This window comes from Phyllobates terribilis, unplaced genomic scaffold (assembly GCF_046119375.1).
Source record: "Phyllobates terribilis strain yellow unplaced genomic scaffold, ASM4611937v1 Scaffold_1__5_contigs__length_1240528914, whole genome shotgun sequence".
NCBI classification, from domain to species: domain Eukaryota; kingdom Metazoa; phylum Chordata; class Amphibia; order Anura; family Dendrobatidae; genus Phyllobates; species Phyllobates terribilis.
Window position 1 is genome coordinate 269,935,581 of NW_027362761.1, and position 21,748 is coordinate 269,957,328.

At 51.8% G+C, this 21,748-nt stretch overlaps 1 protein-coding gene across 1 annotated transcript in view; it reads right to left on the minus strand.

Moving 5' to 3' along the window:
• The window catches only part of SSH1 (slingshot protein phosphatase 1), a 58,390-nt gene extending 48,523 nt beyond the window's left edge, over window positions 1–9,867 (minus strand). The window contains 1 exon segment of the mRNA XM_073672413.1: window positions 9,491–9,867. Coding sequence (XP_073528514.1) covers window positions 9,491–9,556 — 66 coding nt within the window. The 5' untranslated portion in view covers window positions 9,557–9,867.
• Between the last annotated feature and the right edge of the window lie 11,881 nt (window positions 9,868–21,748).

Genomic DNA, 21,748 nt, shown 5'->3' on the forward strand with positions numbered 1-21,748 from the left:
AATTGCTTTCTAACTGTATAAGTCAGAATATACCAATTCATGTAAAAAGTGCATATAAGGCAAAGACCAATGCATGAATGTAGCCAATATATTGGACAACACATAAAGTAGCATTGGTATCATAAGGCAGTAACCATGAATAAATGGTACCTATAATCTTATAAAAATACCCATACCCAAGAAAAGTACTTTTGACATAAGTATATTTATAAAGGGTAATTACTTATTGTGTATTTCCCTGCCTGTACCTCGGCTGATATCCCCAACGCGCGTTTCACATTTTGTCGCTTCCTCAGGGGGCAGCATTCATGCATTGGTCTTTGCTTTATATGCACTTTTTAAATAAATAGCTATTCTTTGACTTATATAGCCATACTATTGGACATACAGTGCCTACAAGTAGTATTCAAACCCCTGCAGATTTAGCTGGTTGACACATGCGGAATTAACTTGGCATTGTGACATTTGTACTGTAGATCAGCCTGGAAGTGGGAAATGCACTGCAGCAAATTTTTTTTTTTTTTTTAAAACGTTAAAAGTTAATTCAGAGTGTCATTTATTATTCAACCCCTCAAACCACAAGAATTCTGTTTGGTCCCCCTAAAGTATTAAGAAGTAGTTCAGGCCCCAAGAATAATGAGCTTCACATGTGTGGATTAAAGATCTCTTTTGCCAGCCTTTTCTGACTATTTAAGACCCTCCCCAAACTTGTGAACAGCACTCAGACATGGTCAACATGGGAAAGACAAAGGAGCATTCCAAGGCTATCAGAGACAAGATCGTGGAGGGTCACAAGGCTGGCAAGGGGTACAAAACCCTTTCCAAGGAGTTGGGCCTACCTGTCTTCACTGTTGGGAGCATCATCCGTAAGTGGAAGGCTTATGGAACTACTGTTAGCCTTCCACGGCCTGGACAGCCTTTGAAAGTGTCCTCCCGTGCCGAGGCCAGGCTTGTCCGAAGAGTCAAGGCTAACCCAAGGACAACAAGGAAGGAGCTCCGGGAAGATCTCATGGCAGTGGGGACATTGGTTTCAGTCAATACCATAAGTAACGTACTCCACCGCAATGGTCTCCGTTCCAGACGAGCCTGTATGGTACCTTTACTTTCAAAGCGTCATGTCAAGGCTCGTCTACAGTTTGCTCATGATCACTTGGAGGACTCTGAGACAGACTGGTTCAAGGTTCTATGGTCTGATGAGACCAAGATCGAGATCTTTGGTGCCAACCACACACGTGACGTTTGGAGACTGGATGGCACTGCATACGACCCCAAGAATACCATCCCTACAGTCAAGCATGGTGGTGGCAGCATCATGCTGTGGGGCTGTTTCTCAGCCAAGGGGCCTGGCCATCTGGTCCGCATCCATGAGAAGATGGATAGCACGGCCTACCTGGAGATTTTGGCCAAGAACCTCCGCTCCTCCATCAAGGATCTTAAGATGGGTCGTAATTTCATCTTCCAACAAGACAACGACCCAAAGCACACAGCCAAGAAAACCAAGGCCTGGTTCAAGAGGGAAAAAGTCAAGGTGTTGGAGTGGCCTAGTCAGTCTCCTGACCTTAACCCAATTGAAAACTTGTGGAAGGAGCTCAAGAATAAAGACACCCAAAGAACCTAGATAACTTGGAGAAGATCTGCATGGAGGAGTGGGCCAAGATAACTCCACAGACCTGTGCCGGCCTGATCAGGTCTTATAAAAGACGATTATTAGCTGTAATTGCAAACAAGGGTTATTCCACAAAATATTAAACATAGGGGTTGTATAATAATTGACCCACACTTTTATGTTTAAAATTTAATAAAATTCAACTGAGCAACATAACTTTTTGGTTTGTAAGATTTATGCTTCTGTTCATAAAACCTACTCTCGTTTGCAGTTTGAAGGCTCTAACTTATTTGCATCTTATCAAACCAGCTAAATCTGCAGGGGGTTGAATACTACTTGTAGGCACTGTAAATTTCTCTCTTTCTGACACTAATATCTCAATTGTGTCCTGACCTAATCCTCAACCCATAATCTTGGGATTTTTTTTTACTGATCTCTATATGTACCCATCATTCTATTTTGTGAAAGCAATTGTTTGTAAATTGCCTACCTACTTTTTTGTATTTATTATGAATAAAAATGAAATGTTATTAGCAATATAGACTCTAGTCCTCCCTTTATGCATATTATGTCAAGCTGCTAAATATTTGGGTACACTATAACAAGATGTTGAACTGGTATCTGTTCAAAATTCTGTTTAAAATATGTATGTGTTCTTTTTGCAAGAAAAAAAAGAAAATCAGAACACATAAGTGAAACTCAGACGTGTGAATGAGGCCTTAGGCTAAGCCCAGATTTGCTCGATTGCTACAGTCATTGATTTTCCATTGGATCCTGGGCAGAGTCTTTATGAATCAAAAACCATGTGTTCTATGTGGATTTCGCTGTAGATTAAACCCTATGAATTTCTGTGAAAATATGCAGCCTTTCCGCTACAGAAAATCCACAGCTTTCCAAGCTGATTTTTCCACTATGTGTGGTTGATTTTTTTTGTACTAAAAATTGCAGCAGATCCACAGGGCAAATCCACCATGCTACGCGACCCCTAAATATTACATTAATGAAAAAGTGATAATTAATAGAAACTGGAACAGGCTGCAGTAGCAAACAATGCTGCACGGACATAGCATAGTCATCACTATTTAGGTGCTGTGGACCCTTCTTTCCATTCCCGTACAGTAGACTGGCCAAGTCACCAAGTAAAAGAAAAAGCGTCTTTTCCCTTCGATCTCTCCAGTTAGGTGACGTCAGTGCCGACATTTCTGATATCCAGCGCATACACTGGCATGATCCGGGCTCAGAGTGCCTCCGTTATATACAGTGGGCCCAGAAGTATAGACCTCAGCCTCACCAAACTCACTGCGCACAGAGGAGTTCTCAGCCAGGACCATGCAATTAAAGGGAAAGGATGCCTCTTCACTCCATGACTCGACCCGTATACCATACTGCCCCGATGACTCGGGGTAACTGTTTTCCAATCAGAGAGACAAGTTTTAACTTTTTAACCATACCAAAATTAGTTCACACAAAGTTCAGCTACAAACATCATTGCAATTATCACCTAATTACCTGCTGGAGCCTCGGATTAGTTTCATGGGCAAATTTTTGATACCAAGTTCCCTTTAATAACATGCCAAGGCGTGTAAGTGCGTGTACTTTTGCACATGGTGCTCATATTCGATACTGAATAAATCAACATTTTTATAAAAGCTTTAGGCCCAGTTCATCAAGATCGGCGTTGTTCACCCTAGTCTTGATGAAGGGTCGTGCTGTAGTCAGACGCTCCTGATTAATGAAGAGGCATACTCCTCTTTATGAATCAGGAGCTCCTGACGAGTGGCTTATACCTCTGTCTGCTCCTCGCCATGAATCCTACTCCAGCCCCTACTGGAGTAAGACTTGTGGCGTAGCGAACACTGCCGCTTTCAATGAATTTGACGAGTGGCGGTCGCCAAGCCCCATCCCAGCTCCGAGTTGTGCCTAAATGTTGTAACTTTTAGGCTGTGTGCCCACGATGCGGATTTAATAAGTTTCCGTGGCTGCATTTTCGTTGCGAAAAAGCATTAAAAACGCTTGTTGCCTGCCATGTTTCCCAATGATAATCCGCTGCAGTCTCCTCTCCGGTGGCGTGCTCTCTCCTCGGCGTCCCGCTGTGTTCTGAAAGGACCTGCGGTGAAGTCATTTAGACATGTGATGGTCACGCGACCGCTGACGTCGGCGGTCGTGTGAACCGTCAGCTGACTAAATGACGTCAACGCGGGTCCTTTGAGAACACCGCAGGACGCAGATTCTTTTTTTTTACCATTCATTCTACATTTAAAGCAGCATAAGTTGGTTACACAATATAAATCCATGCATGGATTTATATTGTGTGACCAACTTGTCAAGCACTTTTCCAAATGATGCTAAAATCGCTTGGAAAAGCGCTTGAAAAAAACGCATGGGGAAATGCATGCAAAAACGATTAAAAAACCCTTCTCCCTGGCAGAAAAACAGCATGTAAAATAAGCATGCGGTTTTTCTGGCAGGGAGAGGCAGAAACGCTCAGGAAAAATCCACATCAATTCTGCATTGTGGGCACATAGCTTTACACCAGAATTCTGGCATGAAACCTTTCATGAATCAGGCTCTTTGTTTCAATTTTTTCATCATTTTCACATCATTAGCATATTTATCCATCCTGTGATTTCCATAATGCCACGACTTTTTCTTCTTGGTGATGCAATTTCAAGTGTCATGTTCGTGCGCTTCATAATAACCGTAAACCCTCTATGTAATATAATAATAATAATAATAATAATATTATTATAATATACTCGCCCATGTTGGGCGAGCGCTTCTAATACTATCATGGCATTGATTTTTACGTAAAAGCCGCTTCAAAGCAAAACTTCATTAAAGGGATCGGGAGCAGGAATCTCCGAGTCACTTTGTCACGACATCAATGGACTGGAATACAATGTAGCACCTGGAGATCGGGAGACACATTGGAGTTCTGTCGGTGCCAAGTGTTGGCCAAGGGTAGAAAACACCTGAGCAGTCACAAGGCAATCTCATAGGATGTGACATAAGCTCGTGTTTAACCTCAGTCCACATTTCCTCCTGAACTAAGCTTCCTGCCATCTGGATATTTTGCACAGTAAATCCACCCTATTACTGGTTCACCATGAATACGGCATTTCCACTGTGGGTCAATGCCAAGCTGATTGTATAATATGAAATCCACATGCCATTTCTGTTTAGGAAAAATGACAGCATTAGGAAATATGATCCGTGCATAATGGCTCAGATCACACTTTATATCCAGTAATATGTGATCGGTCAATATGTCTCAGCTATACAATAAGAACAATTATGTTCTCACACACAAAACTAACTAGTGGTGGCCATTCATGGCACTGCACCTACTCCCGTTCCAGAGAAGCTGGCTGTGATATGTGAGTACTTTCCAACCATCTTTGACCGGGCTGACATCAGTTCGCCACTACTACTGGAAAAAGACAGGAAACATTGGTCTATGGCAGGGGTGAGGAACCTTCTTTCTGCCAAGAGCCATTTGGATATGTATACCACCCTTCGGGGGTCGTACAAATCACGCGCTAACTAAGCCCACAAAGTACGTCCTGACCCTGGAACTGGTGTCAGTACGTAATTATTCATTGCACGCGCCTCAGCATTCAATAATGAATGCTGTGTGCGTGTGCTCACAAAGCAAGAAGAAATTGAAAGGCCAATGGCCATCAAACCACAGCTGCTGACCCAAGCACTGTGGCTCCCAGGAATCTGCCCAGGGGCCGTAAAAATGGTCATCGAGGGCAGCAAATGGCCCTCAGGCCTGAGGCTCCCCACCCCTGGCCTATGGGACAATATGTATGGGTTGGTCAGACTGATAAATAGTGCTGTGCGTCTGGCAGACGCTTATCTCATCCTTTTTGAAGTGGCATGAACACAACCATGTTGATGTAGCATTTCCATTGAGTCACCTGACATGTGCCCTGTCACAGATTAGGCCACTGAAGAAGAAAGCCCAAGCACAGCACTATAGACAGCTGCTCCATTCATCTCTTCTGGTCACTGTCTTGCAGCCCCAGAAAAGGACAAGGACACAAACCTGTGCTGTGACCATCGGTGGTACACACACAAATCTAACAATTATTACCTATCCGGAGTACAGGGGATAGTTCCTGTAGACCAGTGGTCCCCAACCTTTTTTGCACCAGGGACCGGCTTGAAGCAAGATCATTTTTCCATGGCCCAGCAAGGAGGGGGTGGGGTGGGCGGGGCTTTGGTCATATGGGGGCGGGGTAATGGAGGGATTTGGAGTTTAGTGCATACTTATCATATAGTGTAGACCAGGTCCCCGCCAGGAGCTATGCCAGGAGCCCCACATAATGTGCTGTGCCAGGAGCCGCATCACTGAGGCCCCATCACGCCCTGCAGCAGGACAGGGCAGCTGTCCTGACAGCTGCTGTTCAGCTGCATTTACTTCATCCCAGGGGCGGACACAGACTGTAGTGGGCCCCTGTGCAAGAAATTTTTGGGTGCCCCCCCCGCCCTTCATAAGGCAACAAAGTTATGTAAACATAACCCCCCCATGTGCATCTCTCACCCCCCCATGTGCAGCTGACCCCCGTGCATCTCTCATCCACCCCCCGTGCATCTCTCATCCCCTCCGTGCATCTCTCATCCCCCTCCGTGCATCTCTCATCCACCCCCCGTGCATCTCTCATCCACCCCCCGTGCATCTCTCATCCCCTCCGTGCATCTCTCATCCCCTCCGTGCATCTCTCATCCCCCCCGTGCATCTCTCATCCCCCCCGTGCATCTCTCATCCACCCCCCGTGCATCTCTCATCCACCCCCCGTGCATCTCTCATCCACCCCCCGTGCATCTCTCATCCACCCCGTGCATCTCTCATCCACCCCCCGTGCATCTCTCATCCACCCCGTGCATCTCTCATCTCTCCCCTCCCTCCCATGTGCATCTCTCATCTCTCCCCTCCCCCCATGTGCATCTCTCATCTCTCCCCTCCCCCCATGTGCATCTCTCATCTCTCCCCTCCCCCCATGTGCATCTCTCATCTCTCCCCTCCCCCCCATGTGGATCTCTCATCTCTCCCCTCCCCCCCATGTGGATCTCTCATCTCTCCCCTCCCCCATGTGCATCTCTCATCTCTCCCCTCCCCCCATGTGCATCTCTCATCTCTCCCCTCCCCCCATGTGCATCTCCCATTCCCCCCACTCCTAGTTAATTGTATTTAAAAAAAAATAAAACTTGTTATACTTACCCCCATGCGATCCCTGCAGAATCCTGGCGCTCGTCCAAATCGCTGACACCAGGTTCTCCTGACTTCCGGCCATGTGACGGCGCCGTCACATGACCGGAAGTCAGGGGAATCATGAAGGTGCTGCCGCAGCAGCGCAGCGCTAAGATGTCCCGGACCCGGCGCTTAGCATGCGGCCGGGGGCCCCATGAGGAGAGAGACGCACAAGAGGGGGGCTCCTACCGGCCGGGCCCCATACTGGAGTCAGGGCAGTCATGCCCTGATGGCGGCCCTGCTGGAGGCTGGAGGGGCCCCCTCTCCCCGCGGACCGGCTGAAAAACCCCAACGGCCCGGTCCTGGTCCGCGGACCGGCGGTTGGGGACCTCTGCTGTAGACCAGAATACCCCTTTAAAACACTAGTTCCCCCAGGACCCCAATTAAATGACAGAATAAAAGGGGCAGTGGTCTCTTCTTTCTCCAGATCTTTGTGGATTACAGTGATTTACACTGATCACACATTGATCGCCTTTCCTTATCCACCAGTGATATATCCTTGAACACAATAGTGTATATTCAGCTATGTTCACTTTTGCCAAAGATTAGTAATGCTTCAATACGTCTGAAGCAAAAATTAATCAAATTTCCAAATAGTCTTGATCCTACAGCTTCAATGTAAACCGGCTAAAAACAAATCCTGATTATTTGAATTGTGTAATCCAACCCTCTTTCACCTGTCTATTTGGTAGATTAGCCAGAAGAGGCACATGCGAGCACTATATTATCTAACGCTGAAAAACAGTACACACATGACCAATGAAGCCACCCACTTGAATAGAGCGACGGCCGTACACATGCACCCTGCTCTATTCTTGTCTATGGGGCTGCCAGGGATAACGGAGGGCTGCCATCTCCAACAGTACCATGGGCAAGACAAGGGTGGCAGTATGGCCATTGGAATTGGTCACTTCAGAGCCCATTCTTGGAATTATTGGCGTTCCAGAGATCAGGAGGTTATCACCTATTATTTACATAAGTGATGATAATTGTGAAGTTCAGATAACCCCTTTAAATTCTCCTGAGTTTTCCCACTGATTGTCTATGTGGATCACCACCACTTTTGTGTTATGACCTTGACGTGATAACTTTGCCAGCTGAAATGCTTTCCCATGTGATGACCGCAAATGACTGTCAAGCAAAGATGTAGTAGATATCCAGAGCCTGAAGGTGGTGGATAGAGAAGTTTAGGCTGGGGCTACGCAGCCAGAGATCTCAATATGCTGTTGCTACCTGGCTGTATAGAAGGGGAAAGGGATCTCACTGCAACCTGGAAGGTACAGAGACAAGAAGATCGCAAATAAAGGCAAACCAGTTGATTTTTTTGTGACTTGCAGATCACACTTCCTTCCTTTATGCGGTGATGTAGATTGTGGTCAATCAGTCTAACGTGTATTTGGGGAGAAATATCAATGTCAGATTTCAGACTGACAACTGTATTTTCTCCTGGAGATAAGTTGACTTGTATGGCGGCTTTCCATAAAGAGCTGGCCAGATGGCAAATAGCCATCTAATATGTAAGGGGAGGGGGGCTTAAGAGTTTGCTCTTTTTTAATGTATATTTTGGAGCAGATTCACTTTGAAATCCACATAAGAAAACTCCAAGTGATCAAACCCTAAAGATAAGTATATTAGGCTCTGTTCATGACATATTTGGTCTATACATTGGCAATATACCAGACACGGTTCACCTAAATTGGGTTAATGGGGGGTGGGGGCAGATAGGGCCCCCCTGCAATATTCATATCTTCCCCTGACTATAATGTAGGGGGTGAGGCATGTCCTGGAGTGTATGCAGACCTGTCATCCCACTCACAATAGTGGCATCAGCTGTGCCCATGCCAGGATCAGACACTTGGCATCAGCTGTGCCCAGGCCAGGATCTGACACTTGGCATCAGCTGTGCCCAGGCCAGGATCTGACACTTGGCATCAGCTGTGCCCAGGCCAGGATCTGACACTTGGCATCAGCTGTGCCCAGGCCAGGATCTGACACTTGGCATCAGCTGTGCCCAGGCCAGGATCTGACACTTGGCATCAGCTGTGCCCATGCCAGGATCTGACACGCTATCAGCTGTGCCCATGCCAGGATCTGACACGCTATCAGCTGTGCCCATGCCAGGATCTGACACTTGGTATCAGCTGTGCCCATGCCAGGATCTGACACTTGGTATCAGCTGTGCCCATGCCAGGATCTGACACTTGGTATCAGCTGTGCCCATGCCAGGATCTAACACTTGGCATCAGCTGTGCCCATGCCAGGATCTAACACTTGGCATCAGCTGTGCCCATGCCAGGATCTAACACTTGGCATCAGCTGTGCCCATGCCAGGATCTAACACTTGGCATCAGCTGTGCCCATGCCAGGATCTAACACTTGGCATCAGCTGTGCCCATGCCAGGAGTCTATAGAACAATACCACACAGAGTCTGTTATACAAGTCCCATCATTACATTAGCAGATGCAGCAGTGAGCACATACACTGGCTTCCTCAGCCTGGTACCCAGCACCGGTGATAAGTGTCACTGCTGGCACAGAGCCGGCACTGGCAGGTCCGGGCCAGGGCCTATGTAGGCTGCAGCTGCCCCGCTCTTTCCTGAGCCCCGGCTGCGGGAGGACGCTCTCACCTCGCTGGTGCTGCCGGAGGAGGCGGCGCTGGGTGTCGGGGATCGCTGGAGAGTCACTAAGGCCATGGTTAGGGTCAGCGGTGCCGGCAGCAGACGGGCAGTGTCCCGGGTGCCGGCTGTGCAGGAGGCAGGTGCTGGCACTGCTGCGTTACAGGCCGGCTCCGGACATTGCACAGAACACGTATCCGCCCGGGCTGAGGGATGGCCGGTACCGGGAGCTGCTGCTGCTGCTGACCCCGGTGTGCTGCTCCGTCCCCGCAGAGATCGCTGACTCCTCCTCCTCCCGGAGGTGGATAACGGAACTCAGTGCGGAGGGGTCAGAGGTGCCTGTTCCCAGGCCGTCCGCTGCAGGGAGCCATGCCCCGGGTGACCCCCACTCCCACTGTGGAGCACAGACTGAACAATCATCAGGATTTATTCTTAGTAGTGGGAAATCAGAACAGACCCCAAATCAAAGGGGTTTCCATCAAATATGTCTAGTAGATAGATTACAAGGTATGGACCCTCAGGGTCAGTAAACCTGTAGGACGGGCCATCACTATGAGAAAGGTAGGGGTCCGTCACCAGCATCCCACCCATCAGCCGGATATAAGCAGTACCCACGGATAGGCCATCAATGTTAGTCCCTATGAATCCTTTTAAGGGTCCCAAGCCCCTTTCCTCCTCATTGCATGTCCCCAGTGAGGAGGAACAGGGAGGGCGGTGATCAGACATATAAATTGAAGTTATTGTCAGAAAATAACCTTTTGTTTGAATCAGTGTTTTGTGTTAAATGTTTTTGGGGGGCAATTTTTTTCTTTCTCACAATCCGTATTAAACATAGAAGTCTTGCAGTTTTCACATCGGCCACTAGAATGGTTTTGGACTTTTAATTTCCTTTTGTTTCAGGAAACAATACATGTACATAGCCACAATGGTCAAACCCCAACCCTGTCTTTTCAATTGAAGTGTCTACTTAGCATGTGCAAAGGTGATTGTGAAAGGGAGGGAGAGCAGGTCAGCTGTGACATCAGCGATTGTGATTGGCGGATTCTGTGTTATCAGCTGTGTATAGAGGCGTTACCTGTCATTGTAACCCTGCCTCTACTGATAAGGAGCCTGCTGATAACTCGTCCTGAATTGACAGTCCAAAAAAGTCCCATTTCCCAATGTGATAACAGAATTTTTTTTAATATTATATAATAAAAACCTTGGCAAAATGTTTTTTTTCTTACACACAAGTCTAGCTTGTACAAAAGGCCATTTTGATGATTGCTCCCCTTTAATATCACCTTTCCTGTGGATCAGCTGTAAATGCCCTTTGTGGAAATTCTTTTAGTTCAGTTGAAACCTAAAATTATTTAAAGGGGTTGTCCGGTCCAAATCGCTAAGTCTGCAGTCACTCTGTATGACTGCAGACTTCTGTAGCCCCCAGCACACGCACTGTGCACTGCAGGGATTCGCCGGGTTCTGAGCCTGATTCCTGTGAGTACTGACTCCCTGCTACACCTAGGGCCGTATCCAAATGCCTCAGACTAGCGAAGTTATCTATCTTTTTCTTTCTTCTATAGTATGACCTGTTGCATTACTCCTGATGAACCTCATAGAGAGGAGAAACGCGTTGAGTTTATCACAGGTTCTGAATGTTAAATACCTGTAATATTAGACTTGGGTATATTCCATCAGCTCTTGTCATATAGGGAATATGTACATCATTTATGCTTTTTATTGTTAATAAGTATTGTAACGGGTCTGGGAGGCGGAACCTCTGAGCTACTATACAAGGGGGCGGTCCTTGTAAGGGAGCGGGTGGCGACCAGGCAGGCAGTCACAGCAGGTGACCGGGACAGTCTCCAGAAGAACGGGCAGGAGGTCACGGCAAGTGACCGGGGCAGTCTCTGGATGAACGGGCAGATGGTCACGGCAAGTGACCGGGGCAGTCTCTGGGTGAACGGGCAGATGATCACGGCAAGTGACCGGGGCAGTCTCTGGGTGAACGGGCAGATGGTCACGGCAAGTGACCGGGGCAGTCTCTGGGTGAACGGGCAGATGGTCACGGCAAGTGACCGGGGCAGTCTCTGGGTGAACGGGCAGATGGTCACGGCAAGTGACCGGGGCAGTCTCTGGGTATAGGGTTTGTACTACCTGTGGCGGCTGATGGTAGACGTGAGCTCCCAGGTGAGCAGGCGAGAGTCTCTGGATAAACGGGTGGTCACGGCATGTGACGGCGGAGCCTCCAGGAAGACCAACAGACAGGCGGCAGATGAGCGCTCCCAGGTGAGCGGGCAGGAGTCACTGGACAGGCAGGTGGTCACAGCACGTGACGGCAGAGCCTCCAGGTAGGCTAGCAGGCAGGTAGCAGATGTGCGCTCCCAGGTGAGCGGGCAAGCTGGTCCATAGACAGACTGACAAGGGTTGGAAGGCAGACCGTCGGACCTCAGGCAAGCAGGCAGGTAGTTGATGTGCGCTCCCAGGTGAGCGGGCAAGCTGGTCCTTAGACAGACTGACAGGAGTAGTAAGGCAGACCGTCGGACCTCAGGCTAGCAGGCAGGTAGTTGAATATCAGGCTGGAATAAGACAGCAGGCTGGCAGGAATCTGGCAGGTATCTGGCAGGTAACTGGCAACGGGACCTGAGGGCTGAAGCAGAGTAGTGAACAGTGCAACAACATTGTTCGGGCACCTCCATTTTGGAGGAGGTGCCTTATATATGGTGAAGTCCTCCGGCCATTGGCCGGGGACTCCTTAGGACGGCGCGCGCGGCCCCTTTAAGAGGGAGGGAGCGCGCGCGCGCCCTAAGCACAGTGGCCGGGAAGGAGCGCGCGCTGCCAGCAGAGCGGGAGGAGGACGCCGGGCTCGGAGCAGAGAGATGAGGGGAACAGCGTCCCTGCCTAGCAGAGGGCAGGGACGCCGACGCTACAGTACCCCCCCCTTTAGGCCCCCCCTTTTTTAGGCCAGACAGAAATTTAGCAAGGATGAGAGGGGCATGGATGTTCTCCCGGGGCTCCCACGTTCTCTCTTCAGGACCAAACCCCTTCCAATCTACTAGAAAAAAGGTCTTCCCTCTTACCCTTTTGGTGGCCAGAATGTTCTCTACCTCAAATTCGTTTTCAGCGGAAACCGGAGCAGGAGGCGTGCCTGTAGACTTGGAAAAAGAGTTAAGTACCACAGGTTTGAGGAGAGATACATGGAAGGAGTTAGGGATCCGCAAGTTGGCCGGGAGTTTCAATTTATAGGCCACCGGGTTGATCTGACTGATGACCTCCAGAGGACCGATGAACCGAGGCCCTAACTTATAGGAAGGAATCTTGAGCCGGACATACTTGGACGAGAGCCAGACCTTATCCCCTGGACGGAATTGAGGAGGATCCAGACGTTTTTTGTCAGCATGTCTTTTCATACGCTCGGATGACAGAAGGAGTGCGGACCGGGTACTCTCCCATGTGGAGGAAAATTTGTTAACAAGAGATTCCGCAGCCGGATTGTCCACCGAGGTGGAGACGGGAAACGGGATCCGAGGATGCTGACCGAAGACTACAAAAAACGGGGATTTGGAGGAAGATTCGCTCTCGTGATTGTTGTACGAGAATTCGGCCCATGGCAGGAGATCCACCCAGTCAGAATGGTGGGCATTAACGAAGTGCCGGAGGTAACTGGTCAGGATCTGATTGATCCGCTCCACTTGACCATTAGACTGTGGGTGGTAAGCGGAGGAGAAGTCCAGGGTGACGTCTAGCAATTTACAAGTGGCTCTCCAGAAACGAGAAGTGAACTGTACCCCACGATCCGACACGATGTGACGGGGCAGGCCATGAAGACGGAAGATGTGGCGGATAAAGTCTTTAGCCAGCTCGGGTGCAGACGGGAGGCCTGGCAGGGGAATGAAGTGAGCCATCTTGGAAAAGCGGTCAGCGACCACCCAAATGACCGTACAACCGGCAGAGACGGGAAGATCAGTTATGAAGTCCATCGCTATATGCTGCCAGGGGGCAGCAGGTACTGGCAGAGGAAGAAGGCGACCGGCTGGCAGGTGTCTCGGAACTTTGTTGCGGGCACAGGACACACAGGCAGAAACAAAGTCTATTACATCCTTGCGCAGGTTAGGCCACCAGTAGTGCCGGGAAATAAGCTGGAGGGTCTTTTTCTGACCGGCGTGGCCAGCTAGTTTAGACGAATGACCCCAGTGTAGGATCTTCTCCCGATCAGGTACCGATACGAACGTCTTACCGGGAGGGAGACGATTTAGACTCACGGGAGCCACCTGCATTACTCTGGCGGGATCGATGATATGTTTAGGTTCTTCCTCGAGATCAGATACCAGAAAGGATCGGGACAAGGCGTCTGCTTTGATGTTCTTGTCAGCCGGGCGAAAATGTAGAACAAAATCAAAGCGAGCAAAAAACAAGGACCACCGGGCTTGGCGCGGATTAAGTCTCTGGGCATGCTGGAGATAGGCCAAGTTCTTGTGGTCAGTGTAAATTATCACCGGATGAAGAGCCCCCTCGAGTAGGTAACGCCACTCCTCCAATGCCAGCTTGATGGCCAATAACTCTCGGTCTCCTATGGAATAATTGCGCTCAGAAGAGGAGAAGAGTTTGGAGAAGAAGCCGCAAGTTACCATCCTCCCGGAAGAAGATTTTTGAGTAAGTACAGCTCCGGCTCCAGAGGAGGAGGCGTCAACCTCCAGAAAGAACTGCTTGTTGCCGTCAGGACGATGCAGCACTGGGGCGGAAGAGAAGGCCTGTTTTAAGGAAAGAAAGGCCTCCTCTGCTTCGGGCGGCCACTCTTTGGGATTAGTACCCTTACGGGTGAGCGCGGAAATTGGGGCAGTCCGGGAAGAGAAGTGCGGTATGAAGAGGCGGTAGTAGTTGGCGAAGCCCAGGAACCGCTGAATGGCCTTCAACCCCTCCGGTCGGGGCCATTTCTCGATGGCAGACAGTTTCTCTGGATCCATTCGTAGGCCGGTCTGAGAAATAATGTAGCCCAAAAACGGAAGCGAGGTCTGCTCAAAGAGGCACTTCTCATATTTAGCGAAGAGGTGGTTCTGCCTGAGCCTGAGCAGGACCTGACGAACGTCCCTCCGGTGAGTCTGGAGATCCGGAGAGAAGACCAAGATGTCGTCCAGGTACACCACAACGCAGGAGTAGAGAAGGTCCCGGAAGATGTCATTGACCAACTCTTGAAAGACGGCAGGAGCGTTACAGAGACCAAAGGGCATTACCAGATATTCATAGTGGCCGTCCCGGGTGTTGAATGCAGTCTTCCATTCATCCCCTTGACGGATACGGACCAGGTTGTACGCCCCACGGAGGTCCAGTTTGGTGAAGACTCTAGCCCCCCTCAGGCGATCAAATAATTCTGGAATGAGCGGAAGGGGGTACTTATTCTTCACCGTGATCTGGTTAAGGCCTCTATAGTCTATACAGGGACGGAGAGAGCCGTCCTTCTTTTTTACGAAGAAGAAGCCTGCTCCCGCCGGGGAGGTAGATTTCCGGATGAATCCCCTGGCCAAATTCTCCTCAATATATTCGGACATCGACCGGGTCTCAGCAGCGGACAATGGGTAAATACGCCCACGGGGAGGAGTAGTACCGGGTAACAGGTCGATAGGACAGTCGTATGGTCTATGAGGGGGTAATGTCTCTGCCTCCTTTTTATTAAAGACATCAGCAAATGACCAATAGGGAATCGGAAGTCCAGGTAGATTAGTTGGGGTAGGAGAAGGACGGACGGGATGAACAGGAACCAAACAAGTCTTATGACAGTCCTGTCCCCAGCGAAGGACTTCTCCGGTCTGCCAGTCAAGCACGGGTGCATGTCTCTGGAGCCAAGGTAGACCTAGTAAGAGGGCGTGAGAGAGTCCAGGCAGAACATGAAAAGAGATGCTCTCAGAATGCAGCATTCCCACCTGCAGAGTTACGGATTCGGTGATGAGTTGGATGGGACGTGGTAAGAGGCCCCCATCCACAGCAGCGACAGATAATGGTACAGCCAGAGGTTTGGTGGGAATGCGGCATTTTTCTACCAGGGACTGTGAGATAAGATTCCCAGCCGCTCCAGAGTTAAGTTGGGCTAGTTCGAAATAACGATTCTCCCCGCAGATAATAGAGACTGACAGTAACAGAGATGGAGAGGATTTATTCTTGTCTAGGTTGACCTCTCTGAGCGAACCTAGACACAGGCGTTTCCCGACCTCTCCGGGCAGGTACGGATCCGGTGCTCCTTACTGCCACAGTAGAAGCAGCTCCCTTCGGCACGGCGTAAGTCCTGACGGGTTTTGACCATCTTGGTCTGGTCGACCTGCATAGGCTCAGGAGAGTGTACCTGGGGAGAAACGGATTTCAGAAAAGTAGGAGCTAGACGTGGAAACCTCCTCTCACGGGTGACCTCTTTGGCACGCTCCTGGAACCGTAGGTCAATCCGGGTGGCAAGAGTTATTAGGTCATCGAGAGTGGTAGGAATGTCCCGACCGGCAAGTTCATCTTTAATACGGCCGGACAGACCCTCCCAGAAGACGGATACCAGAGCGTCGTTATCCCAGGTCAGCTCCGAGGCAAGGGTACGGAACCGTATGGCATATTGGCCCACGGTGAGATTTCCCTGACGGAGGCGTAGCAGAGATGATGCGGATGAGGTCTTCCGTCCGGGTTCGTCGAAGACTTTCCGGAAAGCCGTGAGAAAGGCAGGCAAGTCGGACACCAGGGGGTCTCCTCTCTCCCATAGAGGATTTAGCCAGGCCAGGGCCTCCCCGGTGAGATGGGACATGATGAAGGCAATTTTGGCCCGGTCGGAGTTAAACTGGTGGGACAGGAGTTCAAAGTGCAGGGTGCACTGATTTATGAAGCCCCGAGCCTGAGCGGAGTTGCCTCCGAAGCGAGGAGGTGCAGAAAGCCGGGGTCCAGGGTAGGATACCATGGTATTGGTGGGCAGCGGAGCTGCCGGGTTGCGAGTCATGGCACTGGCGGTGGTTGCTGGTGGAGCAGTCAGAGTGTCCAGGCGAGAATTGACATTCCGCAGGTGACCCAGGATGGACTCCTGTTGGGACCTCTGACGGGACAGTTCATGACAGAGGTCCGAGAGCGTGGGAGCTTGGGTGCCACCGGGTTCCGGTGCCCGAGCAAACTGTAACGGGTCTGGGAGGCGGAACCTCTGAGCTACTATACAAGGGGGCGGTCCTTGTAAGGGAGCCGGTGGCGACCAGGGTAGACGGGCAGGCAGTCACAGCAGGTGACTGGGACAGTCTCTGAATGAACGGACAGGAGGTCACGGCAAGTGACCGGGGCAGTCTCTGGATGAACGGGCAGGAGGTCACGGCAAGTGACCGGGGCAGTCTCTGGATGAACGGGCAGGAGGTCACGGCAAGTGACCGGGGCAGTCTCTGGATAAAGGGTTGGTACGACCTGTGGCGGCTGATGGTAGACGTGAGCTCCCAGGTGAGCAGGCGAGAGTCTCTGGATAAACGGGTGGTCACAGCATGTGACGGCGGAGCCTCCAGGAAGACCAACAGACAGGCGGCAGATGAGCGCTCCCAGGTGAGCGGGCAGAAGTCTCTGGACAGGCGGGTGACCGGGACAGTCTCTAGAAGAACGGGCAGGAGGTCACGGCAAGTGACCGGGGCAGTCTCTGGATGAACGGGCAGATGGTCACGGCAAGTGACCGGGGCAGTCTCTGGGTGAACGGGCAGATGGTCACGGCAAGTGACCGGGGCAGTCTCTGGGTGAACGGGCAGATGGTCACGGCAAGTGACCGGGGCAGTCTCTGGGTATAGGGTTGGTACGACCTGTGGCGGCTGATGGTAGACGTGAGCTCCCAGGTGAGCAGGCGAGAGTCTCTGGATAAACGGGTGGTCACGGCATGTGACGGCCGAGCCTCCAGGAAGACCAACAGACAGGCGGCAGATGAGCGCTCCCAGGTGAGCGGGCAGGAGTCACTGGACAGGCAGGTGGTCACAGCACGTGACGGCAGAGCCTCCAGGTAGGCTAGCAGGCAGGTAGCAGATGTGCGCTCCCAGGTGAGCGGGCAAGCTGGTCCATAGACAGACTGACAAGGGTTGGAAGGCAGACCGTCGGACCTCAGGCAAGCAGGCAGGTAGTTGATGTGCGCTCCCAGGTGAGCGGGCAAGCTGGTCCTTAGACAGACTGACAGTAGTAGTAAGGCAGACCGTCGGACCTCAGGCTAGCAGGCAGGTAGTTGAATATCAGGCTGGAATAAGACAGCAGGCTGGCAGGAATCTGGCAGGTAACTGGCAACGGGACCTGAGGGCTGAAGCAGAGTAGTGAACAGTGCAACAACATTGCTCGGGCACCTCCATTTTGGAGGAGGTGCCTTATATATGGTGAAGTCCTCCGGCCATTGGCTGGGGACTCCTTAGGACGGCGCGCGCGGCCCCTTTAAGAGGGAGGGAGCGCGCGCGCGCCCTAAGCACAGTGGCCGGGAAGGAGCGCGCGCTGCCAGCAGAGCGGGAGGAGGACGCCGGGCTCGGAGCAGAGAGGTGAGGGGAACAGCGTCCCTGCCTAGCAGAGGGCAGGGACGCCGACGCTACAAGTATCACAACAGCCATGGTACCTGATCATTTCAATTGAGGTTAACTATATACTGAGTATTTTTTTGATACCTTAGCCTGATCCCCCTCCCCCTTACTCTCCCGTTAGGGCCAGGAGGGACAGCCACCAAGGAGTGGGGGCGCCAACTGTGCAGGAATTAGGGTGCCAACCTCCGCTGATAGGCAGGGGTAGATCAGGAGCTGCAGAAGGGACAATACCATCCATGAGCAACTGCTTGATATTTAACTTGATGAAGTACACTGCTCAAAAAAATAAAGGGAACACTCAAATAACACATCCTAGATCTGAATAAATGAAATATTCTCATTGAATACTTTGTTCTGTACAAAGTTGAATGCGCTGACAACAAAATCACACAAAAATAATCAATGGAAATCAAATTTATTAACCAATGGAGGCCTGGATTTGGAGTCACCCCCAAAATTAAAGTGGAAAAACACACTACAGGCTGATCCAACTTTGATGTAATGTCCTTAAAACAAGTCAAAATGAGGATCAGTATTATGTGTGGCCTCCACGTGCCTGTATGAGTTGGCAAGGCAGGTACAGTACACACTGACTGTAACAAACTCTCAGCAGCATTGAGAGGAGACAGTCTCAGCAGACACAAATATCTCTGTGACAAACTGTGAGAAGCCCTGCTATAGGTCTATACTGCTGCGAGGGGGAGGGGAGGAGGGGGAAGTCTCCATAATCACACATTCCTCCCGGCTTCGGTCATGCAGTATCTATCTTCTCAGTCATCTGCTTCTTGTTTTCAATAAACAGAGCTGTGTACAACCCCCACTCTCCTCACAACCTGGAGGGAGCAATAGTGACATATACAGTTGTAGCACCCTGAGGATTCGGCTGCTACAGGGGTATTACACCTCAAGCCAGAGGTGTGATATTCCACTCCCGGGTAAGGATGGAGTGTGGAACTGAGCTCAGTTAGCTGCATGCACTACACACATCCCATTTCCGAGGAACAGACCGATGGTACTCCCACTAGAGAAATGTGCAGGTACGACAGTGTCTGTTCCTGGCTGGAGTGGGAGGGGGGTGGAACATCCCAGTAGTGTAGGGGCAGATAGGGGGAGCAGTCTGGGTAGTGCTAGGAGCTCATTGGGTGCTGGTCACCTGAGCTCACACATAGAGGGAGTATATAAGGTGGGCACCATCTTAGGACAGGGTCTTTTGCAGAGTGAGGTCAGTCTGTCAGAGCAGAGGAGAAGAGCAGCTCCAAGGCCAAGAGAGAGAGAGGAGAGAGAAAGACCCAGAGGGGGAGAAAGAAGGAACTCCAAGAGCCCAAATTAGAACAGAGGGTGAAGAGTTGGCAACAGGGTACCGGATCCCAAGCTGGCAGAGGCTACAGCACACCTTAGCCAGGAACCGGAGGTCGTGGGCAGGATCTGCCACGATCACCCACTAAATCCACCCGGAAGGCAGACCACGAATAGGGTCAGGGAACCCAGAGACAAGGGTTTACCACCAAGAGGCCCGAGGGAGCCGGACATAGGTGGATCCCTGGTGGGGAAGGCCAGAGAAGAGGACAGGACAGAAAGGGAGCTCAGGACCACGCTCCAGAATCACCTGGGGGTTGGCTGAGTCCAGGACCTGGTGGACGCAGCACGGCTCGGGTGGTCACTTAAGGCCGGAGTGACCAGAACAACTGCAGTAAGTAAACAAACCCTGAACTGCACAGCCCGACTCTGAGTCTCATTTCCATCCTCGCTGCACCACCACAACCCCCATCCTCTGCAACTGACCCCCTGAGGCTATACCCCTCCCGTTGGGGGTTATACTACCTGAGCTGCACATACATCACCAGCCTCAGCGGACCCTGCTGCAGCGGCGGCCGTATTGACTGCAATTCAACGGGTGGCGTAGTCGACACAAAAGAACATCTAGTAACATCATAAGGACTGCCACACACTGAGCTTGACACCCTGGGCACGGACCGGGTCACAGCCACTCGGAGACTACAACCCCCATCTGATCCGGCTCCGGGTATCCCCAACAACACTGGCCCAGGGGGCGCGTCAACTTTGGCGTAGTCGGCAGGATAACGTGCCCGCAACAACCGGGTACTGCGTGCCTGAAGAAAAGTTCACCGTTACCTCAAAAAGAAGTCTCCCGCCGGTTCCGGAGGGTCCCCGCCAACGGGCCCCATCACAGGTCGTTTCCCGCCGGTTGTCCGCCATTTGCAGCTTTTTCCCGCCATCCATGGAGTTTCCCGCCACTGGGAGACGATTCCCGCCATTTCCGAAGATTTCCCGCCTTGGAAGAGCAGACGCCATTATGGGCGTGCCAGAGGGTGGCAAGAGGTCACCTCCCATCGTGGGCCAGGTCGAAGAATGGCGCCAAAAGCGGAAACCGCGCCCACCAACAGAGACTGTGATGCTGGAAGTGTCCATCAGCGTAAGAGAACTGCCCCTGGAACTGAAGTTGCCCCGGGACCACCCTCGATGTGGGCGGAGACAGAAGAAGAGAACAAAGATGGGTGTCGCCTGGAGGAGTCTGGAGAGAGCGCACCCGGAGACAAGACGTCTGGAAGAGAGTCCAGAGAGAGCCTACCCGGAGATGGAGGGAGAGTCAGGCAGCACCGACCCAGTGGTCAGGAGCCTGATGCGGGCCGCCACTCCAGGCAGCACCGACCCAGTGGTCAGGAGCCTGTTGCAGGTCGCCACTCCAGAAGGCCTGCTGGAGATCCTAGCACAGCTCCCCCGAGACCGGGAGTGTGCACAGACCGCGCTGGAGGGCCTCGCACAGAGGTTGGCCCGGGTGCAACGAGAGACGTTGGCGGAGTGGAGCCGAGAGATGGCCCAGCAGACCGAGACTCGTCAGCGGAGCACGCCACCCGAGACGAGGAGACAGACCGCCTCTGAGGATGGCGCAGGAGGACTGAAGGCCGGAGACGGCGCCGAGAAGGGAGCCGAATGAATGGAGGCAGGTAAAGGGGACGTCACTACCCCGAGCTGGGAAACCGCGTGCCTGCCCCAGCTCCCCGTCGCAGAGCCCGAAGTACCCCCTGCCGTGCCCGTCGCTGCAACGTCACCGCCGCAGACTAGGCCTCAAACGGAAGCCGTGACCCCTGTGACGTCACACGCCTCGACCCCGAGCGTGGCCAAGCAGGAAGTACCATCGGCCTGGTCGCAAGGCCTAGTACCCCCGGGCGCCGCAATACCAACAGCGCACCCTACCTCCGCGGAGCCCCCGGCCTGGTCGCAGGGCCAAGTAACACAGGGCGCCGCCGTTCTTACGGTGCCCTTTACTTTCAAGGTGCCCCAGGCCTGGTCGCAAGGCCTGGTTAACCCGGGCGCCGCTACCACCACGGCGCCCATAACACCTAAAGTACCGCACCTGGGTGAGGACCTGTTCGCCCAGCATACGTGCCCGGATGGGCAGCCCTTCGTATGGCCCCAGGAATACATCCAGCTGGAGCTGCAAAAAGCAAGGGCCATGTGCGAACCCCTGATCCCGGCTCCAAAGCCCATGAAGAGGATCTCGCCCCCGCTAGAAGAGACCCAGTTTGAGTGGGATCCCACCGGAGAAGACCTCATGGGGTTCACTCAGGAGACTCGGGCGGCCGCAGCGGAGCGTGCAGAGTGCTGCCGGCAGCAGCTCGAGGTCTTCGAGAGGGAGCGGAGAGAGAGGCGGGTCCGGGAACAGCAAATGCAGATAAGGAGCGCGGAGCAGAAGAGCCGGACCAGGAGAAACCCCCGTGCAGCGCATGGT